Source organism: Vidua chalybeata, chromosome 3 (assembly GCF_026979565.1).
Source record: "Vidua chalybeata isolate OUT-0048 chromosome 3, bVidCha1 merged haplotype, whole genome shotgun sequence".
Taxonomy (NCBI): Eukaryota; Metazoa; Chordata; class Aves; order Passeriformes; family Viduidae; genus Vidua; species Vidua chalybeata.
In genome coordinates this window covers 43,748,781-43,765,460 of record NC_071532.1, presented here as the reverse complement: position 1 = coordinate 43,765,460, position 16,680 = coordinate 43,748,781, and the positions used below count along the sequence as shown (strand labels likewise).

Sequence of the window (16,680 nt, the reverse complement as noted above, 5' to 3'; positions counted from 1 at the left end):
CTGGGAAAGATGAGCCATCTGTGCAGGCTGGTATGGAGGCAAAGGGGAAAGAATAGACAGAATGGTTGTTTTTCACCTTTTCCAGGCCTTTGTTTGGTGGTTTGAAGCCTGCTGAACAAAGGCTTATCTTCATGGCCTGTCACGGGCTTTAGTGGAGTACTCTGTGGAGTGTGGTCTGAAAATCTCTAGGTACCTTGAGGAGTGGTGATTACGGTGAAGAAAAAGCCCAAAAATTGGATGTTTTGGATTCTTTTACGGTGATGAAGTAATTTACATTATTTGTAGGCACTTGTTTTTAATGCCAGAATTCAATTTTTGTTCAATTGTTAGAAAGGAAGAAAACAGAAAAAGGAGTGTTTTGGGAAAAGCAGGCAATGGTGGAAAGACTGAATAATTCTCACTCTTCTTTTGGCTCCTGCTTAGCAATTCTCCAAGCCGACCAAGGATGAGACAAGTTTGCTTTGCAGCCATGTTGATTCTCAGCTTTTTCCAAGAAAGCTAGATGGGAAACTGGAAATCTGCCTGTTCTACAAGCAGACTTCAGTTTTCAAAGCTATGTAGCTAGAAGGGGAAACTCATCTTTTGAGTTTAACTGGATGTCTTCAAATTTCTGTGACATGTTATGTACTAAAGAAAGGAAGTTGTTCCTAGTCCTCTAAGACTGAAGCATATCCTAAATTTTTTTATAAAATACCCATTTGCATTCTTGCATTCAGGTATTGTATTTATTAACTCATCAGCTGCACCAATTACCTTATGTGCACTATAAACATTGTCTGCAATGTAGGTGTACTGGGCCAGATGGGATTGCTTACACATGCACAAAGGCAGCATTGTTCTCCAACATGGTATTTGTTGCCAAGATCAATATCAATTTTATTAGTAGCCAAGTTAGCAAGTGGCATGCCTTTGACCAAATGCAAAATCACACAATGAAAGAGTGATGCTTTGTTGTACAAGCCAGGAAGGCATTTAAAATGTAAAATTGGCCAAAAATCACCAGGAGACCATTGTGCAGCTTACTCTGCTTTCTAGGCTGCAGTCATTAAACTCTTGGTGGCTTCAGAAGCCAAAGGGGCAGTGAGATCTATTGCTGGGGGACTGGAAAGCTACATTCACTGGCCCATAATATATGCTTGTAGCCAGGAAAGACAAGTTCACATTTTTGAAGTAGTAACAAATCCTGCTGCTTGGAACTCACAGGAATCTAGGTCTTAATTCAAGAATCTTCTAAGTGTCTGGGTTAGTTGTGGGTATGTGTAAGAACTCCAGCAAGAAGCTGGAGTGTAAATATTCTGTGGAAGGTAGGCAAGAAAGCCCTCCCTTAAGGAAAAGCTGAAGTCTCACTCTCTCAGTTGTCTTGTCCTTTTTATGTTAAAAAGAGTCTGATGAATGGATGACTTTCTGCAGACTTGTTTTGTCTCTTTTTTTGAGATAATTGGAAACACTACACTTAGATTTTTGAAGTGTTTTTAATGATGCTTCTTACCAAAGAAATGAAACTACTGTGGATAAAAGGACATTTTCTTGTGGCTTAATAACTGAGAAGTGAGGCAGGAAATAGCAGGAAAAAAATTACTGCTGTTCAAAATGAGAGAGATTACCAAAGGAGCTGTCCTGAGGCCAGTCTTCTTGGTCACTGATTGGTCAAATTATTGGTCAAAAAACCTGTTACTGATAATACTTTTTTACTGATTCAAGAGACTAACACTGAGAGGGGATCTGTCACTGTCATGTAGCCAAACGGCAAAGTAGCTCCTAGATTGCTGTTGTTCCCAATCAGTGCACTGATGGCTATCTTGAGGTGTTAGGGGGACTGAATCTAGAAGGGGAGGGAAAACTGTGGATAAAGAGCTGGAAAATTCTCTTCTGAAGGGATCATCTGCTTCAGCAGCAGGATTAAAGGACTGTCTTTAGGTCACTGTAGAAAAATTGCATATAACAGGTTCCTAAGTACATTGCTAATGTGAGATTCACAACCTCCCTTGTTTAAGCCTTTTCCAGAATTGTAGCTCTGCTTAGAAGTTCCACTCTTCACTTCTGAGAGGTTGTTTGAATCATAGTATATCTGTAAAGTACAGATAAATACTAATTGCCACCTTCTTTAAAATGATCTTGTGCATATATTAAGACCCCTCTAACAGAGTTTCAAGTGGAAAAGAAAAGTATAAGGTTTATTATTTTCAGAAACATTCGTTTGAGCTACTGGTCCTGTCCTTAAGACTTTGATTTCCCCTTAGAAGATTTTTAGGCTACAGGTCATAAGATCTTTATGCTCTTTTTTTTTTTTTTTCTTACTTCCTTTTTAATGTTCAGGACTTCTGCATAAGGTTCAGATTATTATGGAAATGCCCTAGAACATGTCAGCTAAAGAAGAGAATCTAATTGCTTCTAATTATTATGAGGTAATTAAACTCATCCATCAAAATCCATTTTTGAAGGCAGCTTGTGCAGAGAGAGCTTGCATGAGGACTGGACTGTGGAAGAAGCTTCTCATCCTTGGTCTTCACCAAGGAATAGCTCAGGTTTGGAGGCCTTAAAGGCTCCATACTTTCTGCAGTACAAGTGGGGGACCTGGAGCTGAACTTGCTGTACTTCATGGCTTTACAGCATGTGCAGACTCCGATTCTTCAAACTGGAGTCATTGCAATGGGCAGGTGGGCATCTTGCCCTGGAAGGTGCTTCACAAGAGGCATTTATTTGTCATTCATCAGCTCTCCTGTGCTTCTGCTTCACATGAGCTGCATTGTCTCTGGCTGCTTTTCTTTCCCCTTTCCTGGAAGAAATGCCCAGTCCCAGGCTGCTGTCTGAGCCCACACAGCCAAGGCAAGGTGGCTGGTGCTATTTCTAGGGCTTCTCAAGGGCTGGAGAATCAACATCCTTTTCAGTGAAGAGGAGGGTGTTTCCATGTGTTTCAGTTGTGCCCATTTGTGAGTTTACTTGGAATATGATTCAGAGCTATGCAAATCCATCTAGGCTTTCATGTTCACTCACTGCACAGGGAAATCTTCACTTATCTGTTAGTTTTTGGGCCTGCAGACACCATAGCAGGCAGGTTTTTGACCAGAAATGGTGTCAGCCTGGTCATGTTGCCTTCTCTGTAAGCTGAAGATACAGTATCTTTAGTAACTCTGACCAGCTCAATATTGCACTCATTTTGTTTTAGACCACTCTGGAGAGCTGGGGATGAGAGATTTGTTCCTCAGTTCATAGGAAACATCAATTAATCCCCAGAATTTGGTGATCTATAGCTCCTGCTAGTCTAGCCTAAGATCCCAAAACAGCTAAGCTACATACTGGTTTCAGTGTCTTTTGTTCATCTCTTGATTACTGTGGTTGTATTTCTGCCCTTCATGGCTGTTTTCTGAAGACTACTGATATGAATACAGCCATTCTAGAGAGAAGATCAGGGAAAACTTTTTAAAATAAGCCCATCTCTGACTCATGTGCTGATAAACGGCTCATTCAGTCACTGAGGAGAGTTGCAATAAAAAATTATTATAAAGGTAGCAGCAGGAGACAACAGGACAAGGACAAAGGCACACAAGGCAGGAGGACTGCTGTGCCTTCTCACTGCTGTATTCTGCAGCAGTGAAATCCAGCAGCTGCAATGAGGTCTGGTGATGCTATTTGCTTTTCTGAGATTTTTTTTTTTCTCAATTTGGTGTTATAACCACCTCACTGGACACTTGTTACTGGACACTTTGAGGCCTTGGCAGGGGCAGGCAGTTGCCAGTCCAGGTCAGCCCTTGAACAAGGGTGCACACCTGTGGCTGGCAGTGCTCTGTTAGGACAGGAGATGCACAATGAGATGCAGGAGACCAGCTTCAGAGACACCTGAAGAAGCCTCAGGCTGGAGGGACCTGCACTTCTGCCTGAGGAGGAGGTTCAAGGTGGCCAATGGTGAGCTAAAAGTGCTAATTCCAGGCTGGTGTGGCTCTGTGCTGCAGAGCAGGTACTGCAGGTACAGAGCAGGTACTGCCTCTGCAGGGCAGTGTGGGGTCTGACTCACAGACTGCTGCAGAGATTGCACACAGTGCTTTGGCCTCTGAGGGCAAGCAGGAGAGTCTGCCACAGCTCAGCCCTCCTCTCCAAGGCTGAATTTGTCCTGGGCATCCTTTCACAGTCTGAGATCAGGACTTCAATCCTGCCTTCACCTGAAGGGTGGCCCAGTTACGTCTAATGCCTTCTCAGAGGGGTTTGCTCTGGCTTGTCCTTCTGGTGAAAGCAAACAACTCCAGTTTTTTTCATTCCTCAGCTTCAGACCTGTGATGCTTTGGCACTTAGAGATGTGCACATGTACCATATGGACAAACTGCATTCTTGTTCTCCTAATCACATCCTGGACTTCACTGTCTGGAAGGTTTTTCTACCCAGTGGCTTACTGTCAAGTCAGGTGTTTATGCTTAGGGCAAGGTGTTGACTGAGGAAACGTAGGTAATTTCATCTGTTTAACATGGCTAGCTCTGAATTCTTCATGTGGGGAAATCTCGTTTGCACAGTTCCCACTCAGAAGAGAGACAGTTCATGAAGTGCTGTTTGAAGTCCCAGCCCTTGCATGTGTTTAACCTGTCCTCAGGAAGGATGAGCCAACAGAAGCAATGACTTAGTTGCATTTAGTAAATCACAGTTTTACTAATGTTGTTATCCATTCTGGTGCATAAATTCCCCCACAATCCATACTGAATGCTAAAAAACCTGCTTCCTTTTTCTTTAAAAGCACACATTAGTTGCACTTTTTAAAAGGGCATTTGGAGCCTTTTGAATACTTACAGACTGCATCAAACATACAACAAAATGAAGTGTGGAGATGACAGAAGATGCCACTTTCTGGGACTATGGAAAATGAAAGGACTGTTTATATATTCTTCTTTGGCCTTGCTCAGAGAGGAGGCTTGGGCAGGATGATATCCTCAAGGATGACAAAATTATTTGTCTGAAGATGGAATAAACTTGAATCTGGGAGTTTTGAGGTCAAGCCTCTATGTGTGCCCTTCAATGCAGTTATTGGAGTTGTACCTGTGCTCCTGTCTTGTGCCTTTTCTTCCCAAAGAAATAGATATAAAAATTCAGGGGTGTAATCTCTGTTAGCAAGTCTTTAATGTCTGATCATCAAGCAAAATGGTGGGGATAAGCCTACCGCCTGGACTGGGGCCTGGTTATTAATGTACAAATTCATGTCCCACACACAGCCCTAAGTACCTGTTAGCATATGCACGTATGGCTGCTCACTAATGCATTCAAAGATCAATTTTTTCTTTGGTCTGCTTCTGCTGGATGTCTGTTTCCTGACTGATGCCTAACAGCATCCCTCTAGATGCCTTTGTCCAGGTAGTCTAGAGCAGACTTTGCTGTCTTGGATGGATGGGCTAGCAGTGCCGTGAGATGCAGCCTCGGTTGCTTTGATGATCATGTCTCTCCCTTCTGATCACTTTGGCCAAATACTACCCACAGAACAACTGCCATAAAGGTTCAGTCAAGAGAAGGAAAAAGATAGCATTGACTGAGTTTAAAATATTTTATTATTTAGCTTTGCCAAACAGATAATGGAATCTGAAGTTGATTTGCTAAAATGTTTTGAAGTGGATGCCACCCCTGCCTGAGACAAAGAGGACCTCAGTGGCAGCAGGGACCTTAGGCTATGGCAGCAGTTCAAAAGAACACTTAATTTTGTATGCAACAATGTAAACTTCAAAAATAGTAAACTATAACCTTCCCCCCTCTTTTTACATAGCACATGATCTATCACAGATAGAAATTTAATGGCGAACCAAAATCGCGTAAGTAAACATCCTGGTGCTTACAAGTTTCATAAAAAGTGTTACATTTGATGTAAATATCTTACATTTTTAACTCTTAACACTCACAATTATGGAGTAAAAGCAACTGGTGATTCACCCCCTTAGTCCATGCTCTCAGACTGTACATCAGCAATCACGCTCTTGCCAGCCCCTTTGATAATTTTCCGTCGGATTGTCCCACACATGACCAAGATTTTCCCCTTCCTCACATTGGCATTAATCAAGTGCAGCTCCACACAGGGGTAATACCTGTGAAGTCAGAAGAGAACCAGGTCTCCTGCACTTGAACTTACAGTCCCCTGGACCCCACACTCCCACAGAAGCCATGGTGTGCATGAGAGGCATGTCCTGATACCGGTGGGAGTTTGGGGTCCTTTGGGGCCACAAACCTGAGCCCTGCCTTTACAAGTGACTCACAGCAGGACCTGGTTCTGCGTGGATAAAGACAAGAGTTCTGTAGAAGGCACTGGTTTTCTCTTGCATGATTTTAAACGTGGACTACAGTAATTTGCAGAATAAGGAGATTTGGGCTCTAGACTGCTTTCTCTCTATGCTTTAGTGCAAGCATTTTTTGCGCTTGAATTTTCCCTGTTTGCAGCGCAACATGAGCTCATCTACATAGAGTGATTTCTACATCTTCCTTCCACTCTTCCCCCCATCTTCCTGTCCCCAAAAAGATTCCCTTTTTTTTGCTCCTTGAAAACTTTCAAAGTACAGCTCTGGTCAAAAATAAACATGTGATGTAGCATAGCATTTGTTTCTTTTAAATCACAGTGTGCAATGCATCATTCAGTACCTAATGTTCAAAATGTCTGCCCTGCTTTTCATGAAAGTCATTCTTTAAAATAACCTATGCAAATATATTTTGATTATATATTACATTCATTTAAAAAGAGAAGAGAGGTTCTTGGTTTGCAGGTTTTTTCAGTGTACTACTTAAGTGAAAGGTCAGATGTGAAAAAAGTACAAGCAAATTGGACATGCCATGACTTGATGCTTTAGATGGTGATCATATCAAAACTGTACAGGTATGTACACCACGTTGGACAGGTGTGCTTCTTCCCAAGAAAAGACCTTTGCATCATCATATATAACGTTAACCAGAGAGTTTTGGTAAAAAGAGCATTTAATGAGCAAAGGATGACATGGAAGGGCGAGTTCTCCGGCTTTTATTACGCAGTCCTGAAGCAATGTCTCCATTCCCTTCAGGAATTTCTTCCTTCTTCCGGACTTTGAGACGTGTGAGGAGCTTTATTACCCAGACATCCCATTCCTCTGGCAAGAGCAACAGGAGGAAGCCCAGGCCAATAATGATGATGGCAATTACTCGGACACTATTGAAGACAATTTCACTTGTGTAGTGATCAACAACTGTGTGGGACATTGAACGGGTGTTATTACATGGGAAAGGGCATTAGGACAGTATCCCCTTCCCTCCGCCTCACTTCCCCAGCTCTAAGGACTGGCTGTGGCAGGAGAACATGGCCATGGAGGCAATGATGGCAAGGGCACTATTTCCTGCTGATTGAGCACACAGCAGGGTATGCCCACCAACAGCACAGGAACTCCTGGTGAGGTGCAGGGACACAGAGAAAGGGGCATTTCCCTTCCTGCACAGCACCTCCTGATTGCAAATTTTTCTTGTCACCCTGAGTGCCCTGTGAAGTAAGAAACTCTGCCCAGGCTGAGCCATCCATGCACTGTGAAGGGATCACACCTTTTGGTAACCAAATCTGCCAGAGCAGTGCCCAGCTCTGTGTGCACTTAGTCAGCATGAAGCTGGGAGCTGCCACCTGCACTGTGGCACCAGCTGAGCGTGCTGGGTTTTAGGAGCTGCTTTAGATTGGGATTGTGTTTGCACTCCCCTGCCCAGCCCTCTCAGCCAAGTCTCTTGGCTTTCACTAAATTTCAGAAAAACTGTCAGAAAAATGAACCAGGCCATGGTCAAAATTGAACTGTCCAGTGTTCTTGATAAACACCCGCAGTGTTATTTACCAAGGCAAGCAGAGTTACTATTACATATCTGCTCTAAAATGTAAGCAATTATATTTGTTTGAATTTAGTGTTAAGCCTGCCTTGAAGACATCATTAAGAACTGATTTCTGCTTTATCCATGGGTTTTTATTCCAGCCCAGAGAAGAATGTCTTCAAATCTACTTTGTTTTTCAGTATGCAGGCTTCTTTGGACAGTAATTTAAAAACCAATTTTAGGGATTATGAATATTCATGTAATATTATACAATACATATTTAATGCATAAATAATAAATTTTTAATCAGTGTCATCTCTGTAAGTCTTTGAGAGAAAGTGCAAAACATGTTTAATATATCTATTTTCTTTTATCCTTGCTGCATATTTGAAAGGCCACAGATTTAATGTATTAATTAAGATGTAAAAGACAAAAAATCTTACCTGCATTCACTGGGACACTCAGTACAATTCCAAGAGAAATCAAGGTGGGGTAGGTAATAGCAATCCCAAAATTTAGTAGAATATTGAATGCTGATGAAGGAAAGAAAAATGTCTTTTAGTACAGTGAAATTAGGCAGAAAGAATGTCACTTGAAACTCTTATGTTTTATTACTCTATTTGTTGTTCAAATAAAGGATACATCAGCTTCTGTTGTTTCTCCTGAAGATACCAGAGGACAAAGCTCTGTCTGTTGCATGTTCACCTGCCTGAGACATTGCTGTTTCTGGGGAGATCTGTATCCCTCTGGAGTCCAGTGGCAGGATCAGGGTGGGTTTTGGGTACAGCCTGTCTCTCAGCATCATGTCCAGTAATTCCCACTCTTTATACTGATCCAGTGATCCCCTTGGCCCTGCTGAAAGACTTAACACTCTTCATTTGGGAGAGTTCAGCTGAACAGGAGCTTCTATCTGGGTGCTTTATTGTAGAAAAGCTGCCTCGAGCTGCAGGTGGAAGATGCTGTAAATCTAACCCTCTTCCAGGCAGGAACTTACTAAATACAATTTCATACAATGAAATTATACTATCATTACTACAGAGTGATTACAGTATCACTCCATTGTAATACCATACACAGTTTGTGGGGTGTTTCATGACAAATTAATAATTGCTTTGGATCAAATTCACCCTTGTTTTAAGGTGACCAGCTTTACCAGAGTCAGGAAAGCCTTGCCAATACTGAGCTTGTTGGGAGCTGGAGCTTTGACTGTCTTCCAGAAGTATCATGTATTGCACACATCAGGGATTGCTTGACAAGTTCTGCACCACTTTCTTACAGACAACTTCCTCTGAGTCCACTGATAAGTAACCTGGAGGTACTTCTGGAGTTGTGATTGTTCAGGGTAAAAGGAGCTGGCACTCAAGACAGGGGTAGAGAAGAGCTATTTCCAGTGGAAATTAATGTTTTAGGAGAGGGGATTCCATCAGTGTAGAGACCAACTGTGGCAGCAAGTCAACACATCTAGTTTAACAATGGACAACATCATGATTCTGGTAACCTTTAAAACTTAGGTTGGCATCCCTCCCCTCTGGGCTCCTTTGGTGACACAGCAGTGGCAGCAGAAGAGAGGATTGCTACCTATCAAAATTTCCATCACTGTGCAACATTAAATTGTCAAAAGTTTCCTCCTCTTTAGGAGTAGCAATTACTCCTCTTTAGGAATAGCAATTAGCTACTACTGCAGGCAGCAGAGGCATTGGAGACTGGCCTTGACAGGCCTGGCCTAACCTCCTTGCTGTGGGGATGCTGATGAGTCCCAGATAATGCCCTCCCAGCAGGGATGCTTCCATCATAACCCGGGCAAGTGTTACCTGTCTCTGTCACACAGAGTTCATGAGTAGGAGTTAGGACAAGCTTTACAGTTTAGTTCCACAGTCCCTTCTAAAGAGACCCACTCAGTTTTGGTGTGGTAATAACAGCAGAAGCAAAGTATACATTGGCCCTAGAAAAATGGGCCCTCTCATAATATCTCAAGTTAAAAATTAAGTTGAGAAAGCAAAACAGCTCCAGTATGGGAGAGGCTTGCTATTTCCACCAGTGGCCAGTTTCTGGCACCCTCCTCCACCCCCAGCAGTGTGAGAGCCCCCCATCTACTCACTCAATAAGAGAATTGAAAATCCACAGAGGTTCCCCCAAGGAATGATGTCAAAAGAGCTCCAGTACTCCACTTTGGTAAAATAAAGGATGACAGGAATACAGGTAATGAAGAGGACGTTGAAGACAGCTAACACAGACAGGAATAAGGCAGCTTCTCCAAATTTAGCACTGCCCAAAAGAAGTTTGAATAAAACCTAAAAGAGGAAAATACATGGGTTTAACTCTCTTGCACCACCCTCCCTGGAAGGCTGGTGTTTTGTTCTGGCACCTATGTAGTGATGATTGCCAGATACGTGGGAGGGCTGCTCGTGGAACTGTGGTGAGCAGCTTGTGTGGCCCAGCCTTCACCTTCCTGGCAGCCCCTGGAACACAGGCAGGGGCAGCTGCCAACTTAGTCCATGCAGAAAGGGGATTCAGCACCTTTATCTGTGCATGTCCTGAAAGGAAAGGTCACTAACCATAACTTAGACCCTTCAACCCTAGCTTAGATCCTTCAGCGTTCTTTCTGCACCTCCAGATAATTTGACATTAAGAAGACAGTGAAGCAGGTCATGGGGAGGAGACAAAGCAATCTAGATCAAGAATCTCCCTGCATGAGACATCACTGGTCCAGGCCTTTGGCTGCCACTTGAGCAGTGCTGTGGTGGTGGGCAAGCACAGTCCATGCTGACTGGCTGTCCTTCCACCTTCTCCCTGGGAACTCATCTCCACGAGGCAGATAGCAGAGCAGCAGCCCCACAGCCCAGAGCACAGATGCAGCCTGGGCAATGAGACTGCAGGGAGGGATTTAAAAGCTTTAGTTTGTTAGTGGGAGAAGGAAAAAGACAGTAGAAATGAAAGATGTGAGCAGCCCATCTGTTGGTGGGGACTCCCTGTGGACAGGTCTTGTCTGGAGTCTGCATCTGTTTTCATCACAGAGCTGCAGAGATTCTGTTGGATACCATGGTCTGGGAACAGTTTTCCTCTGCTACTGGCTGGAGACCAGGACAGCCAATGGACTGTGACTTAGTGGTTTGTGCTGCACTGGCAGTCCCCCTCACCAGTGTTAGTTCTCTCTTTCTCCTTCACAGAGCAGGCAAGTATGCAGGACTGCCGTGCTAGCAGGGCTCTGCCCACTCCTACCATCCCATCACTGGCCAGTGCAGCTGTGTTGCTGCTCTGAAATATGGAGCAAAATGTCCTGGAAGCCACTTACTCCTCATTTACCACCTGAGGACAGTGTGTTGTGTTGCCCCCAGCAGGGCCACCTTGGCTTATCCTCCTACCCCAGATACGCAGTGGCTCTGCTGCACATGGTGAGATCGGTCTGCCTGTAAATCTGCCTGCCCCTTTGGCACACACAACTCATGGGAATGGAGCCAGACTGTGGAAAGCAAGAGCAGGGTGGCAGCAGCATGTGTTGCACAACAAGCTGCAGAGCTTCATCTGTCCTGGCATGCAGAGCACACTGCAGAGTAACACACTGCTGGCACAGCCACCACCACCCTCCTGTGCACAGGCTCTGGTGGAGCAGCCCTGAGACTCTGATTCCCAGAAAGAGTAGCAGTGTCATGGGAAAGGGAACACAGCTAGGCTCTAGCCTTTAATTTTTTCTGGTTTGGTGGGCCATATCTCTGGTCCTGCAAGGAAACGCTCTATTAGAGGAATGAGCTGTATGAAACTTCATGACCTTCCTAATCTAAGATATCATCTGATCTGAAAAAGTGAGCAAAAAGCATCACAGCACTGTGCTGAAGAGCACAGGCAGATGCTTCTCAGTTTGGCAAAGTTTCCCTGGACTGCTGGTGTTAGGGCTGTAGGGCTCTCCTGGCCAGTTCCTGTTGGATGACTGGTACAGTGCAATTCATTAGACCAGATGAAGCTGTCTACTCCTCCTCCTAATCTACACATCTGAGTCAGGGTGGGCAAACCACGCTCTACAAATGCTTATTCCTCACTGTGGACTGTGACTGAGCACTATGAGCAGCACAGAGGCAAGTGCTCAGAAGTGAAATGTCTCTGCTCAGCAAGGAAGGCTGCATCTTACACATAGTGCAGCTTACCCAGCTGTTCATTATGAGGTCTTGATTCATAGGCACATGCTTTGCATTTTAAGGATGCAATTGCTTCCATGATAAGCAATGCTTTAAGCCCAACACAAGCTACATATGTTACTGAAGGAGGACTGGCAAGTGGAGGTATCAAAATGACTCAAAGAAGCTAAATCTCTGCAAGGTGCTTCCAGAATGAGTGCTTGAATCCAGAATCTATGGAAAAGTGGCCTCATTCTTCATGAAGGTGGGACATCTGTAAAACCTCCCCCTGGTGGAGGAGCACTGGAGAAGACTATTCCAAGGAAATGGGAGTTTTTATCCTAAGAGAGACCAGACATCAAAGCAAGGGAACACCCAAATACAGTGCTGCTGCAGAGCCAGTGTGTTTATGGCAGAGCTCTCAAAGAGCAGCATATGGCACTGAACTGCACAGAGGTTTGCATGTAAGACAGGAACAGCCAAAAGTGAGTGACAAGGGTGACAGGGGAGAAAGAGCCAGGTGTACTTACCTTGTAGAGAGCAGACATTGAGGCAGAGCCCACCACCAAGGCTATCCCAATAACGGAGTGGCTGTGAAACCCATCGGCGTATGTCATCATAACTATCCCTGCAATAGCAAATATAGCAGCCACGATCTGGTGGAGACAAAGAAAGCAAGCAAGAAAGTGTTACTAGACAACCCCCATGATGGAGAAACAGACAGGCAGATTTACATGCAAGTGCAGTACTCCTGCATCATCTGCTTATGTAGAAAATAGTAGCAAGCCTGGGCCAATACCCAGGGAGCAGATGCTGCCCGCCCTCGTGGTTTCCCTGGCTGCAGGGAAGCTGCAGGCAGAGCTGCAAAGGGGTGGCTGCTCCGGGCGTGTGCAACAGGCCAGACTGCAGGGCTCAGTGCCTCCGACTGAGCTGAAGTGGGGATTTAATCTCTGTCACTGAGATTCCCCATCAATGGGTCCCTGCAGCCTGTGCATGACAATAATACACAAGTAATAATTCCCTGGAGCTTGCAGAAAAGGCTTCGAGTCCTGTTGAAGTTTTGGAGGAAAAAGATTATAGAAATAAACAGGGGAATAAAATTCATACAACTACTTTCCAGTCTAGACGAGTCATTTCAGAGAGTAGGAGGAGGTGTTTTTTTCCAGCCAGCTATGCACACTGCAATGCCTGAGGAATGCCTCCCAAACAGAAGAAACATTCATAAAGGCAGGGGACGCACTGCCCCGATTTACCAGGGTGTGCAAGAAACCCCTGGCTTCTCTGGGACTGTCCTGACAGATACCTTCAGACTCTCAGGGTGTTAATTCTGGGGTGAATAGAGCTTTCTGTATGCTCATGCTTCCTGGCTCTGCAGGGCTGTGAGGGATGCCCTGCTTACACTACATGCCTTTTGGCTGCACACTCAAGGTGATGCCTCCAAGATGACTGAGATAGTAGTTTATTTTGATCCACAGATGGGTAAGTGCTAGCCAACTGTCCCCTCTCGCAGGACCAGACTGGGGTTTTAAGCCCCATCCATGTGTAGGCTGCAGCTGCCCTACACGTCTATGAGCCTCCTCTCACCTTTCCTGCTTCCCTCCAGAGATACCGGGGCTGCTGTGAAGATGCAGGGGGAAAGTCTGTGTGCCAAGCTCTGCTGCTGCCTGATCAGCAAGATGTGGTGAGATAGCCTCTTTACCAGCTGCAGGTCCCAACCCCAGCAGCACCAGCAGCCTCTTCCCTGGGCTGAGCTGGGGCTGGTGCCAGAGGACACCCATACACCAGATAATCATCCAGCAGATCCTTCCCTCACACTGACATCAACACCTTCAATTTCCCCTAACACAAAAATGGCCCATTTTTGCAAACAAAACTGGATCAATTTCTCCACAGGTGTTGCTGTATAATGGCAGGGTGGCATAAGGCAGAATACTGATTTATGACTTGATCAGGGTAGAGCCCAGTACCAGCTGCAACAGCTGGGTATACAAGCTGCAGATTTGGAGAGATTCAGATACAGCATCTTGACTTGCAGCCCTGTTGGCATCTGGTCTCTCCATGTACAGCTGTGGGACATAATTTCTAAAGTGATGTTTTGTGATGGTGTAACTGGGCCCTATGGTCCAGTACAGGCTTCTTTTTAAGGCAAGGAGAGATCCCCTCCCCTGCATGGCTCTACAGCAGTGTGGGGCACTTCTCTGACCAGTGTGCTGGTGCTTGTCAAATAAAAATTTAGACGCTCTGGCTTCAGAAGCACAGGAAAAAAGGTCATTGCATGAGACTAGCATGGTGTCAGGCAGGTGCAGAACAAGGAAAAAGAGATTTGCCTTCACCCAACGCATAATTAAGTGAAAGAAAGCTTTGCTGTTGCACCCTGTGGATGTGAAAAGTTTACAAGGATAAACTCATGGAAGAAAAAAAAATCCATCAATGACTATTAGCTATAGAAACACTGCTTCCATCTCAGGAAGTCCTTGAGCCTCAAATTGTTGGAGGCTGGAGAGTCTCATGAGGAAATATCATTACAGGCTTTTCCTTTTTAGACAGATTTTTCTAGGTGTCTACTACAGGCAGCTGCTGCAGGCAGGCTTCTGGGGCAGAGGCACCTTTGCTCTGACTTGCTATGGCTCTTGGGAGAGCTGCAAGGTACATGGCTCAGGCTTAGCTGAAAGATGGCAACTCTGTACCTTCCTTCAACATCACCTGTGTTACAGATGAGTTAAAGAAGAGTGGAAGATGCAGCATTTCCTGTAGCATCTGCTCCAGGTGTGGCTGTCCTCCTGGGAGCTGTATGGGGCTTGTCCGACTTCACTGGAGGGCTGAGGAGAACTGCAGCCACATTCCAGGCTGTGGCACCCAGCTAGCACCTCCAGGTGTGTGGGTGGAGGAAGCCTGCCTCAACCCCTGCAGGCAGCTGTAATGCCTCTGCACTGGAAACTTGCAGGGGGCATGCATGAACTGCAGAATGAAAAGTCTCCAGCTTTGCTTTTAACATCAGGAGCTGATCAGCTTCAGAGCACCTTCCAAGAGACCGTGTCTCTACAGTTTGAGATTTGATAGGACAGGTATTTCCAAGTCCCACAGGCAGATGTGCTTGTCTCTATGTTATGTACACAGGAGGCACTTGGAGGTGATGGCTCTCTTGGATCCTGAGCTATTTTATTCACTGTAGCATAGAGGGAAATACCAAAGTCAAAGATCAAAGCAAATAAATGCAGTCTGCAAACAGTTGCACTGGGGCAGAGGTCCTTGCCTCTTCCATCAAGCATGTCACAAGTGTCCAATGAACCTTGGCCTCACTTCGCAGTGTCCTGTTGACCTGCCAGGGGTGTCACAGACACCTTCTCTGAAAGCCTTTCAGCCTTTCGATCACGCGCGTTGTTAGTGGCGGTGACAGGCTGCTCACACACCACAGTGCCCGCAGATGTCACAGAACTGCAGGATTTGCAGAGGCAGTGCTTCAGGCACTCACAGCTTCATTATCTGTGTGTCTTTGACAGCTCACAGCCCAGCCAGTTGTTCTCTGGGCACAGTGAAGGGCAAGGGGGAAAAGCTCAACTTCATTGGGGGAGATGAAGGCACTTAAAAGTACCTGAATGGCAAGGATGGGAACTTGTAATTGCTCTTACACTTATATTCCAGCTAAATTGTAATTTATGTGCTTAGAGTGCTAGTAGTTGCACTTCTGAAGGCCAAGTAGGATAACTGTACTTTTTTAACCCCACTAAGCAGCTGCCTTTCTCACCTTGCCTCTGTCAGTGGGCATGAACAGGGACACCCAAATGTGCACTCAGAGCTTTGCTGTGGCACTATCCATCCTGGGGCACTGGTGTGGAGATGGAGTAGGAGCGTGGGAAGGCACTCTCCCCCTTGTAGTCTTGTCTGCCAAATACCCTCTCAAAGGGTGCTTCTAAGAAGGTCAGCAGCTCTGACACAGCGTGACCCCGAGGCACCATGTACTTTGGGGCTGGGTTGTGTGGTGGCTGCAGCTCCTAGGTCACTCCCAGAGAAGCCCTAGCAGCTGTCTTTCCTTCTGGTTCCTAGTCCCAGGAAGAAGGCAGTGTATTGAGGTCACCCTGAGGATATCCCCCAGCAGTGACACTCTTTCTGCCTGTTTCTTTTCACATGGACTGTACAGAAAAGAGAGGAAAGAGGGATGAAAATTATTCTCTCCAAAGATTCTATGCCATGACCTCTGCAGACAGGAGTGCCCGGCACTCCCACTATGCCACACAAAGCCGGGTGGTAGAACTGCTCTGCTGCCATGCATCCTTCCCATCTCCAAGGACAAGTGCCTCCTCACTCTCATATTGCCACAGGTCAGGATGCCACAACTGCTTAAGAGCAAATAGCCCAGTCTGTCTGCAAACTCCTTCTCCCTGCACCCAGGTCCCTTGCTGGCCTGTCACCTGGGAAGGAGACAGCTGTGTTCCTTCTTGGATTCAGGAGACAGCTGGGTTCCTTCTCGGGGAGGCCCCCTGCCACAGTCTTACCAATGCCAGATTCCACAGGTAGGGGCTGGAACACACGGCAGGAGTATCACACAGCCACCACTGCTCTGGCCCCTGTTCTGCTTCTCTTTTCCAAAGTAGTGCAGATAGGAAACAAAAGACAGCTGTACATGGCCAGGACCAGCACTTGGGTCTGCTTCTCTGCTCTTTCCACTCCTTCTGCCCCTTTGAGAAGGGAGGCATACAGAACAGGATTCATCCCCCAGTGCATGTCCCCTGCCATGGCACAAGAGAACCTTCCCAAGAAGCTGCTGGAAAGTCCCTGACCATCCTGGCTCTTCCATCATGGC

The 16,680-nt window shown here is 45.6% G+C and overlaps 1 protein-coding gene across 5 annotated transcripts in view; it reads right to left on the bottom strand.

Annotated features, from left to right (window-relative positions):
* Positions 1-5,504: 5,504 nt before the first annotated feature.
* The window catches only part of SLC35F3 (solute carrier family 35 member F3), a 165,126-nt gene continuing 153,950 nt past the window's right edge, over positions 5,505-16,680 (bottom strand). For all 5 annotated transcript variants that reach the window (XM_053937760.1, XM_053937761.1, XM_053937765.1 and 2 more), the window contains 4 exons: positions 12,410-12,535; positions 9,869-10,061; positions 8,214-8,303; positions 5,505-7,172 (listed from right to left, as the gene is read on the bottom strand). In XM_053937760.1, the coding sequence (XP_053793735.1) occupies positions 6,928-7,172; positions 8,214-8,303; positions 9,869-10,061; positions 12,410-12,535 (654 nt within the window). In that variant the 3' untranslated portion in view covers positions 5,505-6,927. The remainder of the gene's footprint in view (positions 7,173-8,213; positions 8,304-9,868; positions 10,062-12,409; positions 12,536-16,680) is intronic.